The 19,673-nt window shown below is 40.2% G+C and overlaps 1 protein-coding gene across 7 annotated transcripts in view; it reads left to right on the forward strand.

Annotated features, from left to right (window-relative positions):
• PSD3 (pleckstrin and Sec7 domain containing 3) overlaps positions 1-19,673 on the forward strand; it is a 274,398-nt gene that overhangs the window by 220,934 nt on the left and 33,791 nt on the right. For all 7 annotated transcript variants that reach the window (XM_081085033.1, XM_081085038.1, XM_081085037.1 and 4 more), the window contains one exon: positions 5,326-5,396. In XM_081085033.1, coding sequence (XP_080941159.1) covers positions 5,326-5,396 — 71 coding nt within the window. The remainder of the gene's footprint in view (positions 1-5,325; positions 5,397-19,673) is intronic.

Below are 19,673 nucleotides of genomic sequence, written 5' to 3' on the forward strand. Positions count from 1 at the left end.
TGTACAGACTGTTTGCCATGGGTATCCCTTCAGTCCTGATTGGGCTGTGTTTTCTCTGATAGGTCAGGTTCTATGCCGAATCAGCTCTTAAATAATTTTTATTTTACCCTTACATCTCGGAGTTAACGAAGACATTGTAGCCTGAGTCTGATTTAATTTGTCTTTCCCTATTTTGGGGAGGGGAAAATTCCCCCTCTACCCTTCTCGGTTCTTATGGCTGGACTAATTAATTGACACAAGACCAGATTAGCAAGAGAAAAATCAATTTAATACATGTGCACTGCAGATCATAAATGATGCCCTCAGAAATGATGTACCAGCCAGCTTTTTATACTTTTCCAACAAAGAACAGTAAATTTGTCAAGAAATGACAGGACAAAGATATTTAGTGTGGGTGCTCATTAGTGAGGACTCTACACAGTTGGGCTTGTGTAGTAAATTAATAAAGGAGCGACAAGGGTTTGTGTACGCTTTTTGGCCTGGATTTCATAGCTCTGGTGATAAGGGTGTCTCGCCCAGCCCTGCTGGAGCAAGGACACCCTGCACAGGGGAGGTTTGTTTCCTGCCTTCACGGAGACAGGAAAGGGTCGACATGCCCTTCTTGCACTGGCTGTTTATCAAGTAATTTAAAATCAAAAGTAATCAATGAGCCATTGTGGGATATTTGGGGCAGCATGCTCTGGGTCCCAACACCTGCCAAGTGAAAGCGGTCAGTGCTGTGGGGAACCACGTGTTGCAGGTTAGCCAGGGTCTTAGATTCACATCTTTAGCGTGGTTGTAATAGTGGCTCCCTCAGGCAGGTGTGGGCTTCAGCTCTTGGAGCGGTGCTTGAACAGTGTGTGCTCAGTAACTGTTCGCTGCTGCTGTTACGCTGCAGAAATGCTGGGCGGTAAGATCTGTGAGGGCAGACACAGGGAGTGTGCCTCAGTCTGAAGTCCGCACCTTTGAGCAGGTTGACCTTTGAAGGCCCTGGAGTTCCGAGAGATTAGAGAATGTACCTGACCTGCATGCCCCTCCTGTCTCATTTTCTCCTTTCCCTGCATCCTGCATCCACCATTGCAAAGGATTGCCACCTGGAAAGCTTTCCCTTCTTAACGTGTCCTTAGAACATGTTTCCTCATCTGAATTGCCCTGTACTGTAGCTTTGAAATCCTTAGATAGGTAGCCTCCTCAGCAGCTTACTCTGCCTCTTAGAACTGCAAATGTAATTAATAATGGAGACATTAATGTGAAATGGAGGCAGTAATCTCTAACTGAAAGAATTGTTTGGCTCAAATAGAATGTACATTTATGAAGCTATCCCAGTGCCAGAGTACCACTGTACAGGTAGGTGCTCAGGTAACATTGCTACCTTCCCCTTACCTTCCATTTCTTTGTCCTAACTGATTGTGCATCTCTATCCATATTTTGGCCTCTTCCTCTCATCTGGGAAATTGTAATAACCCCTTTACTGGTGTTCCTTGTTCTAATTTCTCCTCTCTCCTACTCCAAATGAATTCTCACTAGATTACAAAATTTGTGAATAAATGTTTTATTTTTAAAAAGAAGAAAAAAGAACTGGATAATCTATTCTTGGCAATATGATGGCCTACACATTCTGAAACTTCCATTATAAAACATCTGAAAGTAATAAAATATTTTTAAATCTAGGGAAGTAAGCTAACTCTGGGGCTGCTAAAGTCCTCAAGGCATCTCTGGATCTAGGGGCCCAAGGAGGAGTACTGGAGATATAATTACAGCTTTTAGTACAAAGGGACAAAAAGATAGAGAGTATGAAAGAGCATGGAATGAGTGAGAAGTTAGAGTGTCTGAGGTTATGATGGGCACAATGGAGGAGAGACAATATTCAAAGATGTAAGGACTAGAGTGTTGGGAAATGATACACAGGAAGCCTAAAGAAGACTGAGTGGGATAAATTAAAAGAAACCCATACTTAGACATTACATTTAGACTCAAGATTGATATTCCCAACAATGATGAGAGCCAAAAGATAGCAAAATAATACCTTCATAAGAAAAAGTAGTTGTCCACCTAGAATTTTTAATGAAATAAAAACATTTTTATATAAACAAAAATATAAAAATATATACTACCAAAAGATTCTCACTAAAAAAAGGTCTCAGTATAGCTTTCAAAAAATACTTGAAAATGGCCTCCAAAAATCCATCTGAGGTACAGAAAGCAGTAATGAATAAAGGTAATAGTAAGCATGAGAGTAAATCTAAACAGACAATGGCTGTTTATAGAAAAATAATGATGTCCATTTTAGTAGTGTAAAAAAAAGAAGTAATAGATGCCATCATCTAAGGTTGGAGGCAGATGATTAAAATTAAAGTATTTCAAGATTCTGGTATTCTTAAGAAGAAATAAAGCAATCGATTATCTTTGGACTTTGAGTATTCATATAATGACCATGAAAGCATGGTCTAGTCACTCTAGTGCATAAAATGGGATTTATTTTTCTTTTTTTAAAAATATATTTTATTGATTTTTTACAGAGAGGAAGGAAGAGGATAGAGAGTTAGAAACATCAATGAGAGAGTAACATCGATCAGTTGCCTCCTGCACACACCCCCTTCTGGGGATGTGCCCGCAACTAAGGTACATGCCCTTGACCGGAATCGAACCTGGGATCCTTGAGTCTGCAGGCCGACACTCTATCCACTGAGCCAAAGCGGCTAAAATGGGATTTTTTTATCAAGCTCATTAACGCCTTTTCACAATAGACAACCAGATTTGTTAAAATACATCTGCCTACCAACTTCCTACCTCCTTATAAATAAAGCCTTTGAATCGGATACAATGGGATTCTAATCAATAATCTCACTCATTATGTTCATTATGTAACTACAGTTACAACTCTTTCCCCAGTTGTATATACTTAATATGTGCTATGCAAGCAGTTTTATCATTCTTCAGTCACCGTTTGAGCAACAATGCCCCGCATTCATTGGTGTCAAGCCCGTGTCTTTCACATGAGTAGCCTCACCAAGGAGCAAAGGCCATAGAGGCAGTGTGTGTGTGTGTGTGTGTACCGTGTGACTGCATGTGTGGCTTTAAAATCAGGGCAGTTGCACCTGTCCCCAGAAGGCCTTTCCCAGCCTGCTCTAATGCTTACTGGTCCCTTTCTTCCCTGAATTCCACTCATTTATGCCCACACCATCTCATCTATAAAATGGAGGTAATAATAGTGCCTTATTTTTAGAATTATGGTGTGGATTCAATGGGTTAATACATGTAAAATCATGTAGAGCAGTGCTTTTATAGCACACTGGCTATATCCTGTTGAGCACTTCTAAGTTATCTTGTTAGGAGGATTGGTTGCTTCCTTTAAGTCTGAACAACTAAATTAATATTAACCAAAAACAAGATTAAGTTTGACATTTCTATGGGAGATGGAATGCAATGCAGGGCTAAAGGTCATTGCATTAGCATTGGTCACCCCTGGGTGTCTCAAGATCACATTTCAGTTGGAGAGATCTTTGGGAACTGTTTCTAGTAGTTTTAGTGTGGGGATGACAAAGCTGTTACAAATTTTTGTGAACATGTGCATGGATTCATAGAGAGGAGATTTCTATTTGAAAAGTAGAAAAATAGATTTATAGATCTTAGAACTGAAGGAATCTCAAGATGCCACTATACTAGTTTTAGGGCTTTGGAGAAAGCCTTTAAAATATAGGTCCTACATTTCTCTTACAGGAAACAAAAATGATGTGTGTATTTCTAAATTCCTTCCCGGCATTAGCTCCAGTGCTTTGCCTTAAGTTACGTGGATTGTCCAAGTAGCTGAAGTCCCGAGAGTTTGAGGGACTGGTCAGAGTTCCCCAGTTAGGGGTTGGTGGCTGAGAGGGTAAGTTCAAGGCAAGGCCCAGGTCCCAGCTGGTCTGCTTTCCAGTCAGGCGCCTCCGCCACGCGGTGGTCCCGCTTTGCAACAACACCCGCCGCCTGAGGTCACTTGTGCATGCACTGTCCTCACATCAGCTGTGTCAGCATTTGACATCATTGAAAATAGCCAGTATTTGTCGTACATGATTCTATTTATGGTAGTCAGGTTTTTCTTTATAAAGGAGGTTATGGTAATTTTATGATTATTTTTGAATACACACTTTCAACCCTTACATAGGGAAAGCAGATGGGACACATTTTTTTAATTTCCCCTGGAAACCTGCAGAGCGGATGTTTTGAGTCCCTTTGCTCCAGGTGGATAGCTCAGCATGGTGCTGGCAAGAGCACCGTGTTCATAGGTGGATATTCACCCACTTTCCAGACCTAAGAATTCTTGAGTCTTCAGTCAAAGGAGATTTAAAGGATTTAAATCTTAAGAATAATGTACCTCCTAATTTAATCAGGTGCCCAAGTGAAAGACAGTCTAAAGGCAGCCAAATAGTTGATAAAGGAATAAAGATAAATAGCCCTCCCTACCTATTTGAATAGGCATGTTTAGAAAAATGTCATGTCTGTCCAGATTAAAATTAAGAATAAATGAACTTATTGTTAATCTGTGCTTTTGCTTTGGGACCATCTGAAAAATTTATATAGCTCAATAGAGAAATTCTACAGACTTTGTAGTCCAGGAAAATAGAAAGAAAAGGAATAGAAGGGGTCTCTGAAGAAAAATTCATTTGGAGAAATGTTATGAGGATGCGAGGTTCTGTGAATTCTAAAGATGAAGGATACCTGCTCTCGGGTCATTCGCACTCTCCTGAAAGAGAAACTTATTCAAGAAATTATGTTACAGAGCAGCAAACCCTGCAGCAGAAGTATCGCAGGTTGGCGTAGGACTAATAATAATTAAAGTTATAATCTGGTTGGTGGGTGTGTGGGAAAAATGCCAAGAGGAGTCCTTTTATATCCTGAGATTTTTTTCTTATGATCCCTAGAAACTTCAGCAAAGACTAAGGCTGTGGCACATGAGCCTGTTGAACATTCTCTTGGACTAATATGTATTTCCAGTGTGCCTCTTTTGCTGTCCCAGTCTTTAAGTCCTCTCTGCTAGCGTGCAGACTAGAAAGTAATGCCCTCTGGGTTCAGATTCCTGCTTCCTCTTCCTAGTTATGTGACCATGAGAGATTACTTCTCTGTGCTTCAGTTTTGCTAAAAGCAAGAGGACTAGTACCTGCCTGTCCGGATTATTGTGATGACTCAATGAGATCATTCATGGAAAACATTTTTAGAATACTGCCTGTTACATGTAAAACCGAGACTTTTTTACTTCTCATTGTTTGTTCTGGTAGCTAATAAACCAGGAACATGTTGACCATTTAGGTTCTCTTTCCAAAATACTAATTTCTGTCAAATAAAATTTTCCATTTTTTTCCTTTCTAGCTCCAAGAGGAAAGCGGGGATGGAAAACCTTTTATGCTGTACTAAAGGGAACAATTCTTTACTTGCAAAAGGTAAAAATTAATTTATTTATCAAAACTGAAATAATGGACAAGTTACCCAAAAGATACTCACTTTGTACAAACACCCAAAAGACAGTTTAATTGATGTCTAAGTTTCTTTTTAAGTTTTTGTTTTGTTTCTAGTGAAATAATTATTTTGGAGATTGTACACTTCACTTTTGAGGGACAACACAATGGGAAATATGCAGATGATTGTTGATATTAGGAGATACCCATGCTTTTAGGTGGTCAGTTATCGTGTACTGTCTTTATTTCCCTATGGATTCTACACAGCTGCTAATGTGTAAGTCAACTCCTTGGGCCTCCTCCAGAGCAGCATGTGTGTACATGCTGGGTCCACATTAGTCCTTTCAACTAGTTTTGCTTCTCTAGGGAACAACCCTTTGTAATTAAATTTCACATATCACAGCTGTTTCCCCGGCTTAATCCTATTCTTTTGGCTTATTTTTTCATTTTCTCTAAAATCTCTATAAGGGGCATGGCTGCCCTTGGCAAAACCATTTCATTGAGTACCTCGCCACAGACTTTCCACCCACTCCGTCCCAGGCTGAGCCCGGGAAGAGAGACAAATACTCTTGCTTTCAACATTTGACAAAAGAGTTGCAAAGAGAGATGCTGTTTCCAGGTCACCGAGTTTCCCTGTCTCATTGTCTGCTCTCTCAGGAAGTGAACTGAGTTGAGTTGGACCCATGCAGATATCGAAGAGAAAGAACTAAGTAAGGACAAGAGGAAGGAGACTTTGTAAACCGTGAAGCTTCTACATCAGTTTGGATTAGCGCTCCGAAATCAGATTGCATCTCCATAGTTGTGGTTCCTCTGGAGTGTGGCAGATGTGGATCTGGGGAAAGTTGGGTGAAATTCCTCTCATACAATGAAACATAGGACACAAAGGAAATGATGCATTGGTGTAGGCGAGTACAAAGTAGAGCTAGGGCCTATCAGCTGGTTATTTCCTTTGAATCTGTTAAGAATGTAGGCATTGCTACAAAGGATCCACTTAGGTTGAGAACGAGTCTGAAAAGGGTAGTCATGTTTGGGAGCCAGTCTCCTCCATTGTTGTTGTTAAAGCCTGTTAAGAGAAAAGGAAAAGGAGAGGTGAAAAAAAAAAAATGTGACAAGTCACCTTCCTAATGCCGCGACCCTTTAGTACAGTTCCTCATGTTGTGGTGACCCCCAATTTCATTGTTACAAATTGAACATAATTAAAGCATAGTGATTAATCACAAAGATAATATGTAATTATATATGTGTTTTCCAATGGTCTTAGGCGATCCCTGTGAAAGGGTCATTCGACCCCCAAAGGGGTCTCGACCCACAGGTTGAGAACCGCTGGACAAGTGCTTGAAATCTCATCATAGTATTCAATCAATATGTGTTCCTAGAAACTTCGCACAAATCTTAGAGACGAGCTCATCAGTCAGTGAAAGCCTGATCACAGCAGGCCTAGTCTTGTATGGCTATATCTACTCTGATTTTTTAATTAGTTTCTTCCTGGTTTGTAAAATGTAAAAAGCAAAAAGGCACTGCAGAAATGAAAATGTATACATCTGGAAATGCCAAGCACTGGTGAAGGTCACAGGGTGCTGTCTGCTGCAAAGGGACCTTGCGATCTTGAGCTACTCACCAGACACAGTAGCCGTAGGCTCTTAGACTTCTCCTTTGAGCTACCTCTGAGCTGTAGAGTGTGTAGGAGGCTCAGGATTGCGGCAGGCTGTGTCCTACAAAGGCTCCTGATGTTGCATTGCTGGCTACTCCCTAACCTTGCTGAGTCTGCCATCAGCACACGATGGCAGCTGCTGCACACAAAGTAAGCTCTGTAGGATGCAATGTATGCTGTGTTGCAAGGTGATTTGGGGTTTGTACAGTTTGGAGTTTATATCCTCATAACCGTTCAGAGTTCATCACATGTCAAGTACTCTGTTATGCTAAATACTGGACTTCCAGAGATTACTAAGACCTGATCTCTGCCTGTAGAGCTCACAAAACAAGAGGAGAAATGGGTAAATTGAACATTCATCACACAATGAGATAAATTAATGGAGGAATGAAAAAGTCTTACTGAATAGGGCTCCCTAATCAAGCTTGCACAGGTCAGAGAACGCCTCCCTGATAGATGAATACATCTTGAGCTGAGCAGGCGTTTGCCAGGCAGTGATCCAAAGCACTTAGCCAGAGAGGCAGACTTAGAGATATGGCAGTTCAAAGAATGGCAAGACAGCTTTTTACATTTGGATTATAGGATGAATGGGGAATAGCAAGTGGTAGAAACATGAAAGTTATGTTTCAAATAACTAGATATCATGAAGACGAAAGAGGTGGTGTCACAGTGTCATAAACTGTCCACTTTACAAAAGGAGCAGTGTTACGCCCCAGAGGAATTTCAGACTCATTGCCTGTGAGTTGTGTGCTGCTTCCACAGACACCCAAGTACTCAAAGGATTCAGGCAGCATCATACTCCCAGGCCAGGCAGCCCCTCCCACAGAACCTGCTGGATAAGGCATGTGCCCTAGGAGTGCACACTGCCCTTCCCTCTGTGCTCTCGATGCCAGTATTAACATTCCTGGGATTCAAGTATGGCTGAGAAAAGAGTAGGCACCTTTCTCTCCTTCCCTCCTGTAGCCAGTTCTCTCTTATTGAGTCGGGTTGCGGGGGCTGACCAGCAGACCCTGAGGGACGGATGAATTGATTACTCCGACACAACAACAGCTGTGGAAGAGGGCTGAGGGACTGCCTGGCTAAAGGAACCGGGCAGCCTCGATTGCCTGCCTCGTTAGGCTTTTATTGTAGCAGCAGTTTGAGATAAAGTTTATCTTTTAGATACAGTCAGCAGGGTAAGTAATATTGGGAGGCACATGTGTTTGTAATGTCCTTTAAGCAAGGACACCCAAAAGATTAAGCATAAGGATTCCAGTAAACACCCGGGGCTCTGCTTGTACACAGAGTTGTTTGGAAAGGTCAAGGAATAATTAAGGCCCCACCTTCCACACTCCCCTAAGTCTCCCTAAGTCGGAATTCCAATAAACAGGGCAGGCGGCCTTCTGCACACTTTCCGTTCCTCAGAATTTCCTCCTTACAAACTTTCCAACCAAGTCTCCTGCTTCCCCACAAGGGGGACTGAGAAAGGGCCCAATGTTCCTCTGCCCAGCGGTTCTCACCCTGTGGGTCGCGACCCCTTTGGCGGTCGAACGACCCTTTCACAGGGGTCGCCTAAGGCCATCCTGCATATCAGATATTTACATGACGATTCATAACAGTAGCAACATTACAGTTATGAAGTAGCAACGAAAATAATTTTAAGGTTGGGTCACAACATGAGGAACTGTATTTAAAGGGCCAGAAGGTTGAGAACCACTGCTCTAGCCCAAGACTGGCTTAATTCAGTTTGGCAAAGACTTTAGTCAGCATACACTATGGGTAGGGCCTATGTCAGGTGTGGAGATTCAGAGATAATAGGACCTAGCATTTGTTCTTAAAGGTCTCGCTAGAACACTTAAGTTCCACCACCATTCCCACCTTTTCATGACTTAGCCGAACTTGACTAACAAATTGCTGTTCTGATGGAGGGCCATAACAGGAAACAAATCAATAATGAATGTGCGTGTTAGATTAGGACTCTGCCAGTTCTTCAAAATGTATACCCTGGAGATTGGATTGTGAGGAAGATATAGTCCCTAAAGGATCTGAAGAGTTCAACAGATAAAAGATATTTCAGTGCAGTTTGATGTGTGCTACAAAGAGGGCAGTGTGCTGTGGAATCACATCTGGAAGGACACGTAACAGCCTCAGAAAGGCAGGGAAGATCGTGGAAGAATCCATGAAGAAAATGATATCTAAACCTACACTGAAAAGACAGAAGTTAGTCGTACAGAGGATCCAGGCAGGGAGAAATCTGTGTAGGTGCCTGGATGGGTGGCATCACAGGACATTCAGGGAGCTGCTCGTTCAGTGGTGTGAAGGGCGTCCTGGGCAGATTATGAGGAGCCCAGAAGGCCGTGTTTAAAAGTTGAGGTTTTATCTTGGAGCATTGTGGAGCTACCAACATGTCTTTAATGGGGGGTGAGACCAGATCAGCTGGAACTATGGTAGGGGTAGCGGGAAGAGAGAACACGGTCTCAGTGGAGAGTTGGGTTTGCAGTGTTGAATTCAAGGTGTCTGTGGCATAATAAATGGATCTGTCCAACAAGCAGCTGTTAATATCAGATCTGAAGCTGAGGAGGAGCCTAGGAATATGGATCTGGAGAATCTGCCAAAAAAGTCATTGGTAATTTCAGCCATGGAGTAGATGATGTCACTCAGTTTGTGCAGTGAGGAGAATATGGGCGAGAGAGCCAGTGGCAGGAGAGGAACAGACAGTGAAGGAGCCCAGAGCCAGGATGAAAAGAGAGGGGGGAAAGACAGAAGGGCAGACAGACACACAGATATGAAGAGATGATAGAATGTTACAGGTTGTAAAAAGTTTGTTTAAGTAAGATAATCAGGAAGTACCTCTTGCTTTCAGCAACAAGGATATTATTGTGAAGCGAATGCTGGGCATGGCAGTCAGGTGGGTGTGAGTTAAAGACATAGAACACAGACAGCTGCTTTCAAAAGGCTTGACTAGTCTCCACTCGGATCTTCCCTCCACTCTCTCCTTTCTGCTGTCCCCCATTATGTGACTTTTGCAAATGACAGATCCCCAGGGTCTATCTCATTTCGGCTGAACCTCTTTTCTTTCCTGTTATCGATTTCTCTCTAAAGTGAAGTAAAGTGTGTGGAAACATATCTGGAAGGACACAGATGTGTTTCTTCCTTCCCCCTGGACAGTTTCTGATACTATCCAAGCTCTTGTCTTGCTTCTGCAGGTTACACACACTCTTCGTCATCACCGCCTCATTTCTCTTTCTGACCCCCTTGCTATGTTACATAGTCACGTTTACCTTGACTTTCAAGCAAACAGTAAATCTACAGAGTATCACAGAAGTAATGTCAGAACCATGTACAAAAGGTCACATTTGGGAGCAATGTAGGAAATAGTATGGCATCAACCTGAAACTAGCTTGGGTTTGGAGTGTAGATGAGAAGGCCAGCCTTATGTGATGAATGGTTAATGACATGATTTAAACCAAATGTATTGGTGAGAATTGGAAAACACATAGGGGAGTTGAATAAAGTTGGGTGAATAACTGATTTCAGTTTCTAGAATTTTCTTCAGTAGAGCACAATAGGGCATTTATGATAGAGTGGTTTTGTCTGTCTTCCAGCTAAGTAAAAATGCACTCCTAGCCTTACTTGGTTCTAATACCTGCAGTCCCCTGAGCCCAGGCTCATGCCTGAGAAATTTATACCCCATTGATAACTATTTTTATAGCAATACTAGAAGCTCAGTGCACGGATTTGTGCACCGGTAGGGTCCCTCATCCTGGCCTACAGGTATCGGGCTGAAACCAGCAGTCCAACATCCTCCAAGGGAGTCCCGGATTGTGAGAAGGCACAGGCCAGGCTGAGGGACCCCACCGGTACATGTGCACCGGGCCTCTAGTATGCATGTAAGATCTTTGGTTAATCTCTTCCTGCCTTCCCCACGCCCCCCTTGTCTCTGAGATTCATCATGTTTCATGTTTCTAAGCCTGTGTGTTGAGCATCTGCCCCCTGGTGGTCAATGCGCCTGATAGCTACTGGCCAAGTGGTTGAACGGTCACTTAGGCTTTTATATGTATAGATTAAGTGTTTGTGGCAGAGAAGCCTAATAGTATCATTTTAATGTAATACAGTTCATATGTGCTTTACAATTTTGAAATTGATAATAAAGTGATTAAATTCCTGTTGGTCCTGATGACCCATTGTCATTGGTACTGGATATTCACTCCATATCTGCTTGTCAACAGAGAGTGAGTCATCTGTTGTCCAAATGCTTGGCTGAGTCTTTGCTGTCACTTAGCTTGAGAAGTTCCGTGGGTGTCTGGTGTGAGCTTTGTGTCAGTCTCTGGCGTTTTCTGGAAACCATTTTATTATAAACTTTACGATAGTATTCTCATTACAGGTCTGGTTATGACAAAACTGAGCTATGTTAGCTTAAAATAAATTGTCAGGTGATCGATGTAATGGTTGAGAGTAATCATGTCTTTTGTCAGTAAAGAATCAGTTTGTTCTCTAAACATTTAGTTTGTTGTCACTATATTCTGAGGACTGTGTCTTTCATGCAAAATCTTCTCTTCATTTCTTGGGTTACTTGGAAGAGAGATTTGTTCCAACTGCCTATATGGTTTCCTTTTTAAGTCTGATTGGTAGAGGGGTTTGGCTTGGTTGGGTTGGGTTTGGTTTTTGCCGCGTTTGAGGTATAGGTGACATCCAGAGTGTGAACTGGACTGGCACAATGAAGATACTAGAGATTCAAGACCCCCAGACCGGGAGGGTGGCAGCCATTCTGGGGCTGATGTGCCAAATACCCATAGTGCAAGGCGCCGGCTGATCACTGGCCTGGGCCCCGGCAGAAAAGGCTTTCCTGCCTGCTCAGGGCATGGTTACTTCCTCATGCGAAACTGTCGGCTCCGTGCCCTTTCACCCTTAAAAGGCCATGTGGACCCTCTCATTCTCTGCAGCAATGGAAAATGCTTGAAAGTCAGTTAACTAGGCTTTGAAGCCATGTGCTCTTGCGTGAATAATGATCATGGCCCAGTTGTCATTAGTCATAAAATAGGTGAGTGGCCCAGTCCAGCAGAATGTGTGACCATATGTAAAAGAGATTTAGACATAATCATATTTTTAAAAACTATAAATTTATAAGAAGACATTGCATCTTAGACACACCTTGTCTCTGGGGTTTAAGACATATATGAGTGCCCATTCGAGGAGCAGCAGCAGCCCACCCCGGTCCGAGGAGCGGCAGCCACAAGACATATATGAGCTCTACTCTGTAGGTTTCTGTCAAAAACCACAATTCCAGTTCTGATCTCTAGCAGACACAAACTGGCTTATTCCTCTAAACTGTTCTGTCCCCACATGGGGTGATGCAGTGTTTTGTGGCTTCTCCGGGTGTGAGATGGGTCCAGAAATCAAGCCTCCTTTCCTGTTTGCTGCTCAGTTCCCTCTGAGGGCTTTGCTCTCAGTCCCTGGCTTCCTCCCTCCCTCCTTTTCAGTAAATCTCACACCCACAGCTACCATGGGAAAGTTGCACAGGGAAACATGGATTAGACCTTCATTTGGTCTCACAGGGCTCTGAACAGAGTGGTGGTAGGCTGGCTGGTGGACAGACACCTCCACATGGTGACAGACAGTGACACGTGCAGCCTTTCACAGAATGTTAGAGGACCCTGCAGCCCAGAGGTCGGTAGGGGGTAGCCTTTCACCATAGCCTTTCTGAACTCTGCATCAGAAGTGTGGACAAAGTATGGAAGGATGCTGAGGTTTGATTTCTGCTTAAAACTTTAAGACTTAACTGTCTTCAGATAGTGAGTCAGGAATCCTATCATCTTCCTGAAGGGCTGCTGGTAGTTATCAGCTCCAGCTCTCTTCCAGTTATAAGCCCAAACTCTTTTGATGTGTAATCATTAAAAAGACAAATCATAACTTTCTGGTTCACTCACCGGATTTATCCTAGAAAATGTCCTCACTGAAGTCGGGGCCTTATTGAGAAAGCAGGTCAAGTCCCTGGAGTGCTGCTATGTCTGCGAGGCGCCCTCTGTGTGAACCAGGAAGGTCATGATGCAGAAGCCCTACTGATGCCTCCACATCATTGCAGCATGGGAGGTGGCACCATATACATGTTAATTGAACAAATAATACAAGTATTTTGAATCCTTTGATTTTAACTTAGTTATCCTCTCTTAATTTTCCTTAGTACAGTAATATAGGACATATTTTTCTGACTCTAAAATTGCTTTCCTAATATGAGAAAATTAGATGAAATGATCCTTTAGGCTCCTTTCAGGTTTAAAATTCTGTAAATAGATGATTTGCAAATATATGATTAATTGACGGGCAAAACATGCCTTTATTTGATCTGCTTGACTCCTTGTTTTCAGATTTCTGGAAATATAGTACTTTCTGCACTCCCTAGTGCAAGAAAAATGAAGCTGAATGAGTTTTAGAAAGATGTCTAACCAGAAATACTTTAAAATGTGTTTTAAAAAACCAAATGATGAAAATACTTTTAATACCTTTTTAAGAATCAGGAATTAATAGTTTAGGATCCGGTTTACTGTAATTGCTGGCATTTTTATAAGTAGCCTCAGCTTCAAGCAAGAATGTGTTCTGAGTTCCCCTCTCTGTTCTCTCAGTGCAAATCAAGACCATTTTAACTTTGTTTTACATTCTTTGAATTAGGTATCGAAATTTTATCTATTTAATAAGACACGAAGTAAGTAATACTTTGAAAATTGGAATTATAGCATGTTCTTAGTTGATGTTGATGGATTTCTTTTGAAATTTGGTCACTTTCCAAATTGGACTTTATATTCACCTGAGAGTACATGTTTCAGACTGAGGCCAATTGTTTGTGCCTCTGTAGATGGTTTTTTTGTGTTGGTATGTTATGATTCAGTTTCACAAGAGGCTCAATTAACAAGCTTTTTAGGGGGAAAGCTTTTTATTTCATGCTTTAAATGAATTTAAAGTAAATAGCATTGTGAACTCACATTTGTGGTGCTTGTTAGGTTGGTGGGATGCTCTGATGAATCATACCAGATAAAAAGATGCTGATAGGAGTTGTACACAGGGGAGAGAAACATGCTTTTATCACCTTTTATTTGTTTCAGAGAATGGATGGTGATTAGATGTCATGGAGCATTTTCTTATTGAAAATTTCTTGATTGAATGTATCTTGCTCTGTGTTTCACATTTAGTTTGCACAGCCAAGAGTCTTGGGTTTGAAATGGTTTGATTGCAGTAATTTATCCCTATTTCTTCCTTCCCAGTTTTATCATTTAAACACTGTCTTCTACTTTAAGCAGTGAAAAATAAAGATGTAAGAATGAACTCTGTAAAATGAAATCATTTCTTTTTATACAATTGCCAACCCTAATGTTTCCAATCTACCCTGGGTTTTGCTCATTTTTTTATGGATTTGGAGTTTCATTTTCATGAGGGAATTCAGAATTCCAACGTATTTTGTTGGTCTTTAAAATAAGATATTACTATCAACTAAAAAAGCAGAAACTTGTTAAACGTAAAATTCTTTGACTTTGGTTTCCTCCTATTTAAATAGATCTTGCCTTCCTTTTCTGTCCTGTGTAATATTTTCCTTCTGCTGTAAGGTAAGCAGGTAGTGTATCTCAGAGTTTAGGAAACCGCCTTGGAATCAAAAGCAGTGGTACAATTCTTCCAACTTGACAAGTTAGTCAGCTTTTACTTAGGGCTTTAATAAGTGTTACATTCTTTCACTTTTAGAGAAGTCTGAAAATATCAGCTTGGTTTTAAATGAAAATAACAGCAGAAAGAATATGCTCCAAGTGCGAGGGTTAAGGCATCCAGTAGCAATAGCTGTCTGTTGTTCTTGTGTTTCTTAATCATCTATAGCAGTTTGTTAGACATCATGATCTATGTGGGAGTTTAAATAACAGTAGCTGTAATCATCCCAAGGGGAACTAATAGAATGAGAAGGCATGAAGGCCAATGGCAGAACTAACATCTGAAGGACAGGCAAAGAGGACATAGCAAAGTCATAGTCAAAGCGGTAGGAGACAGTCCAGCAGGGTATTGTAACAAGAAGCCAAGGAAGAATTTCAAGAATATTGTTGACTCCTTTGGACGCTATAAGATGAGAACTGAAAAAAATCTATTGAGTTTTGCAATTAGGAGGTCACTGCTTACCTTTGTCAAAGAAGTTTCAATGAAGTGTAGACATGGACTCCAGATCTCAGTGGGTTAAAGAGTAAACTAGAAATTAATGTATAAAAACAACTAATGTGGACTACTAACTCATCATGTATAAAGGCAGAGAGAGAGGTGACAGCTAGAGGAGAAAGCAGTGTTCAGGAGGGACTATTAACTTACAAAGGTAAGAGAGAACTTGAGTGTATTTATAGGCTATAGGGAAGAAGCCAGTAGGTAGAGAACAATTAAAAATATGGAGGAAATACAATAACCAATGAGGAGGTTGATCTCAGGATTAGCCGTGATCAGGATTTTGCTACATTAGGAGGATAAAAGATAAAGGTCACAAAATACAGGTGTTTATAGGTTATGTAAGTAAAAAGTTTGATATTTACAACATTGACCTTATAAAATACAAGGTCAACCTGTATGCTAATAAGAAATTATTAGAAATTATTCCAACTAGCATTTGAGAGCTTACTATACAGTGTGAAACATTGAATTTAAGAAGCAACAGTATGTCATTTAACTTCATCCTTCAACTCTGAGGAAGATGTCATCACCACTTAAAGAAAGCAAGGCTTAATGAGTTTAACCTGTCTAAGGCCACAGAGAAATTCAGTATTAAATCAGAGCTAGCCTGTGAGCTTGGCTGGTTCTTACTCCATGTTTTACCCATGTTCTTAACCACAGTTGTGGTAAGTGAGGGCTGTTGAAAAGAATGGTGAGCATTCGGTAGAATGGAACAGAGAGATTATTGTGGACGGGTAAAAGAATCACACTGGGCACCACCCTAGCAGGAGACCATAAACCTGTGTTGGCACATGTCTGCACAAATGGGTTATTCCTAGCAGCAGTTAGCAGCCTAAGTGAATGATTATATAAGGGAGAGTTAGAGTGGAAATTTTTTAGTTCCAGACTGGATGGATGAGAATATTAAGGCATAGCCTAGCAAAAATTTCTGAATTCCAAGGATAAAAAGAAGCCCCTATGAGATCCCTAACACCAAACATAAGAAAGGGAAATAAGAACCAGACTGGCTTTAGACTTTTGTAAAACTGGAAAGTAGAAGACAGTAAAGGAGCAACTATAGACCAGTGAGTGGAAAAGGAATGCAACCAAGAATTCTAATACATCTTCTAATACATGTCAAAGAAGATGAAAGATATTTGAAAATATGAACTAGAATATATATCACCTACCTGAGAAAAATACTTGAAAGGAGATAAAATAGCAGAGGGATGAGGAAAGACACCGCAGAATGGAGAAAAAGATAGAAAGTAGGTGAGCAATGAAAGTGGACACAAATCTAAAAGAATAAAGAGAGAGTCAGGGAATGTGTAATATAAGTGCAAAATAAGGTTTCTTCTAGTAGAAAATGCATAATACAAGATAATGTTAATATGATTGCAGAATAAAACATACTAAACTATTTCAGGAAAATTTAGGATTAATGGGAAGGAATTGAAACCATTAGCAGGAGGGAATTTAAACCATTTTAAAAGTTTTTTCTTGTTGATGTAAACAAGCAGTAGAGAAATAGAGCATTTTGATGAGGGGAGCTTATAAGTTTCCATTTTATGTAACTAAGCACTAAACCCGATAAAGAACATTTTAAAATAATAAGTATCACATAGTTATAAAGAAGATAACAGTCATAAACCTAAATACACAAACAACATAGCAACTAAAACGTAGGGCAAGCCCTGGCCACTGTGGCTTAGTTGGTTGAGTGTCATCCAATGTACCAAGAGGTCACTGGTTTGATTCCCGATCAGAGCACATGCCTAGGTTAGAGACTTGATATCCAGTAGGGGCGTGCAGGAGGCACCTGATTGATGTTTCTCTCTCATGGATGTTTTTCTCTCCCTCTCCCTTTCTCTCTCTAAAAACAAGTCAATGCAAACATATTTTTTTAAATGTAGGACAAAGTTGTTGGAAATGCAAGAGGAACTTAAAATATGATATAGTGGAAAAAAGAAATTAATATACTTGTCACAAAAGGATGAAGTGGTAGAAAAAATAATGTAATGGAGGAATTGAATCAGTAAACTTGAATATAAATATGCACTCATCCCTCAAGAAATAAACTTATTTTGTATGTTTGTGGAACATTAACAAAGTCAAAGATGTAGTTGGAAAACCTTAATAAATTAACCTTAACAAATTTTGAAGAAATAAAATAGATTTTACAGACCATGTTCTCTGGTCACAAGCCAATAAAATTAGAAATATATAATGATAAATAACTAAAAATTTAGATACTTTAAATTTGAGAAACACATTCTAGGCATGACTAAGATCAAAAAATAAAACTACAAACTATCTAGAGAATAATAAAAACATACTCTTCATTCTCAACTTTGTGTAACCTGTAGCCAGAGAAAAAAAAAGTAGCCTTAAATTTTCTTAAAGAATATGAAAAAGAACTAAGTAATAATCCTAAATTCAAACAAGAAAAATTAATCAAAAGAAACTAATATAAAGAATGAAGATAAAAGCCCAAATCATGGACCCAGAACATCTAAAATGGTGCATACAAATTTCTAGGCTGATCTCTGTGCAAACTCAAATATCAGGTGTATTAGAGATCAGTATGTATGGAAATGGAAGTATCATGTCAATTCTATGAAGATAATTCTGGCCCTGGTCATTTATCCCCCTCAGATTCCTGTCTGGAACCAAGTGGTTAAGTTGAGTGGGTGGCCAGCTCTTCAGGTTTCTGTTACAGCATCATCATAAGGCTGGAGAGGGCTTCAAAGTCATGCTACCTCTAGTAGGTACACCTACACTAAAACAGTTCCCCTGGGAGGAGATTTGTGAGTCTTTGGAATGCTACGGCCCTAATAAACATCTCATTTAGAAAAGATAAAACCCCAAGACATAAGTAGACTATAGTTTTATGCATTAAAGGTCATTATAGAAGAACAGATACATGTAACTATATTACATTTAAAGATTTCTTTTTATGCTCCTTTTTTCATCATATCTCTCTAGAAAACTTACATTGTTAACAGCAGTTTTATATCTCTGAGGCCTAATAAAATAGACTTGTTGCCATCTTGAAGTTATAAATTTAAGCAGTCTTTATATTGCTATTAGAATTTACTGTGTATTTTTTTCTATTTTCTATTTTATTTTTTTAAACATCTTTATTGTTGAAAGTATTACAGATGTCCCCACTCCCCCCTCCCCCCATTAACCTCCCCTTCCATCCTGCACCACCCCACCCCCAGGCCTTCACCACAACTAATGCCTGTGTCCATGGATTATGTATATACACATAAAAGTTCCCCAGTTAATCTCTCCCACCTACCCACCCACCCACACCTTCTCTCTGAGATTCTTCAGTCTGTTCCATGCTTCTATGTCTCTGGATCTATTCTCTTCATCATTTTATTTTGTTCACTAGATTCCACATATGAGTGATTTCATGTGATACTTGTCTTTCTCTGACTGGCTTATTTTGCTTAGTATAATACTCTCCAGGTCCCTCCATGCTGTCTCAAAGGGTAAGAGATCCTTCTTTTGTATACCTGCATAGTATTCCATGTTGTAAATGTACCACAGCTTTTTTATCCACTCATCTACTAATGGGAACTCAGGCTGTTTCCAGATCTTAGCTATTGTAAATAGCACTGCTATGAACATAGGGGTGCATATATTCTTTCTGCTTGGTATTTCAGGATTCTTAGGATATATTCCCAGAAATGGGATCACTGGGTCAAATGGCAGTTCCATTTTTAATTTTTGAGAGAACTCCATACTATTTTCCACAGTGGCTGCCACCAGCATTCCCACCAGCAGTATACCAGTTCCCTTTTCTCCACATCCTTGCCAGCACTTGTCATTTGTTGATTTGTTGATGGTAGCCATTCTGACAGGTGTGAGTTAATATTTCATTGTTTTAATTTGAATCTCTCTGATGATTACTGACTTTGAGCATTTTTTTCATGTTTCTTGGCCTTCTGTGTATCCACTTTGGAGAAGTGTGTATTTAGGTCCTTTGCCCATTTTTTAATTGGTTTGTCTTCTTTTGTTAAGTTGTATGAGTTCCTTATATATTTTGGAAATTAAGCCCTTATCAGATATATCATTGGCAAATACGTTCTCCCATGCAGTGAGTTAATTCCCTTTTCATTTCGCTGATGGTTTCTTTTGCTGTGCAGAAGCTTTTTATTTGGATGTGGTCCCAAAGGGGAACAGAGGAGAAAATGTACTGTGTATTTTGGATAATCCCTACCTTTGTCTCTTAGCACTAACAGTAATCATTAAGCAAGTATGTCAAATTCGCGGCCCACAGCGAATATTTTTGTGGCCCAGCCAATATAACGGTATGTAAGAAACGTTTTAATAAAAATTTTGTAACTTAATTTTTACAATATCCTGGTATACATAATTATTAATAACGAACTACAATGTTCGCTAATGACTGATTACTATAATCGTGTTGCATTCATTTCCCTTACGCACCTTAC

This window comes from Myotis nattereri, assembly GCF_964212035.1.
Source record: "Myotis nattereri genome assembly, chromosome: 2".
In the NCBI taxonomy this organism is placed as follows: Eukaryota; Metazoa; Chordata; class Mammalia; order Chiroptera; family Vespertilionidae; genus Myotis; species Myotis nattereri.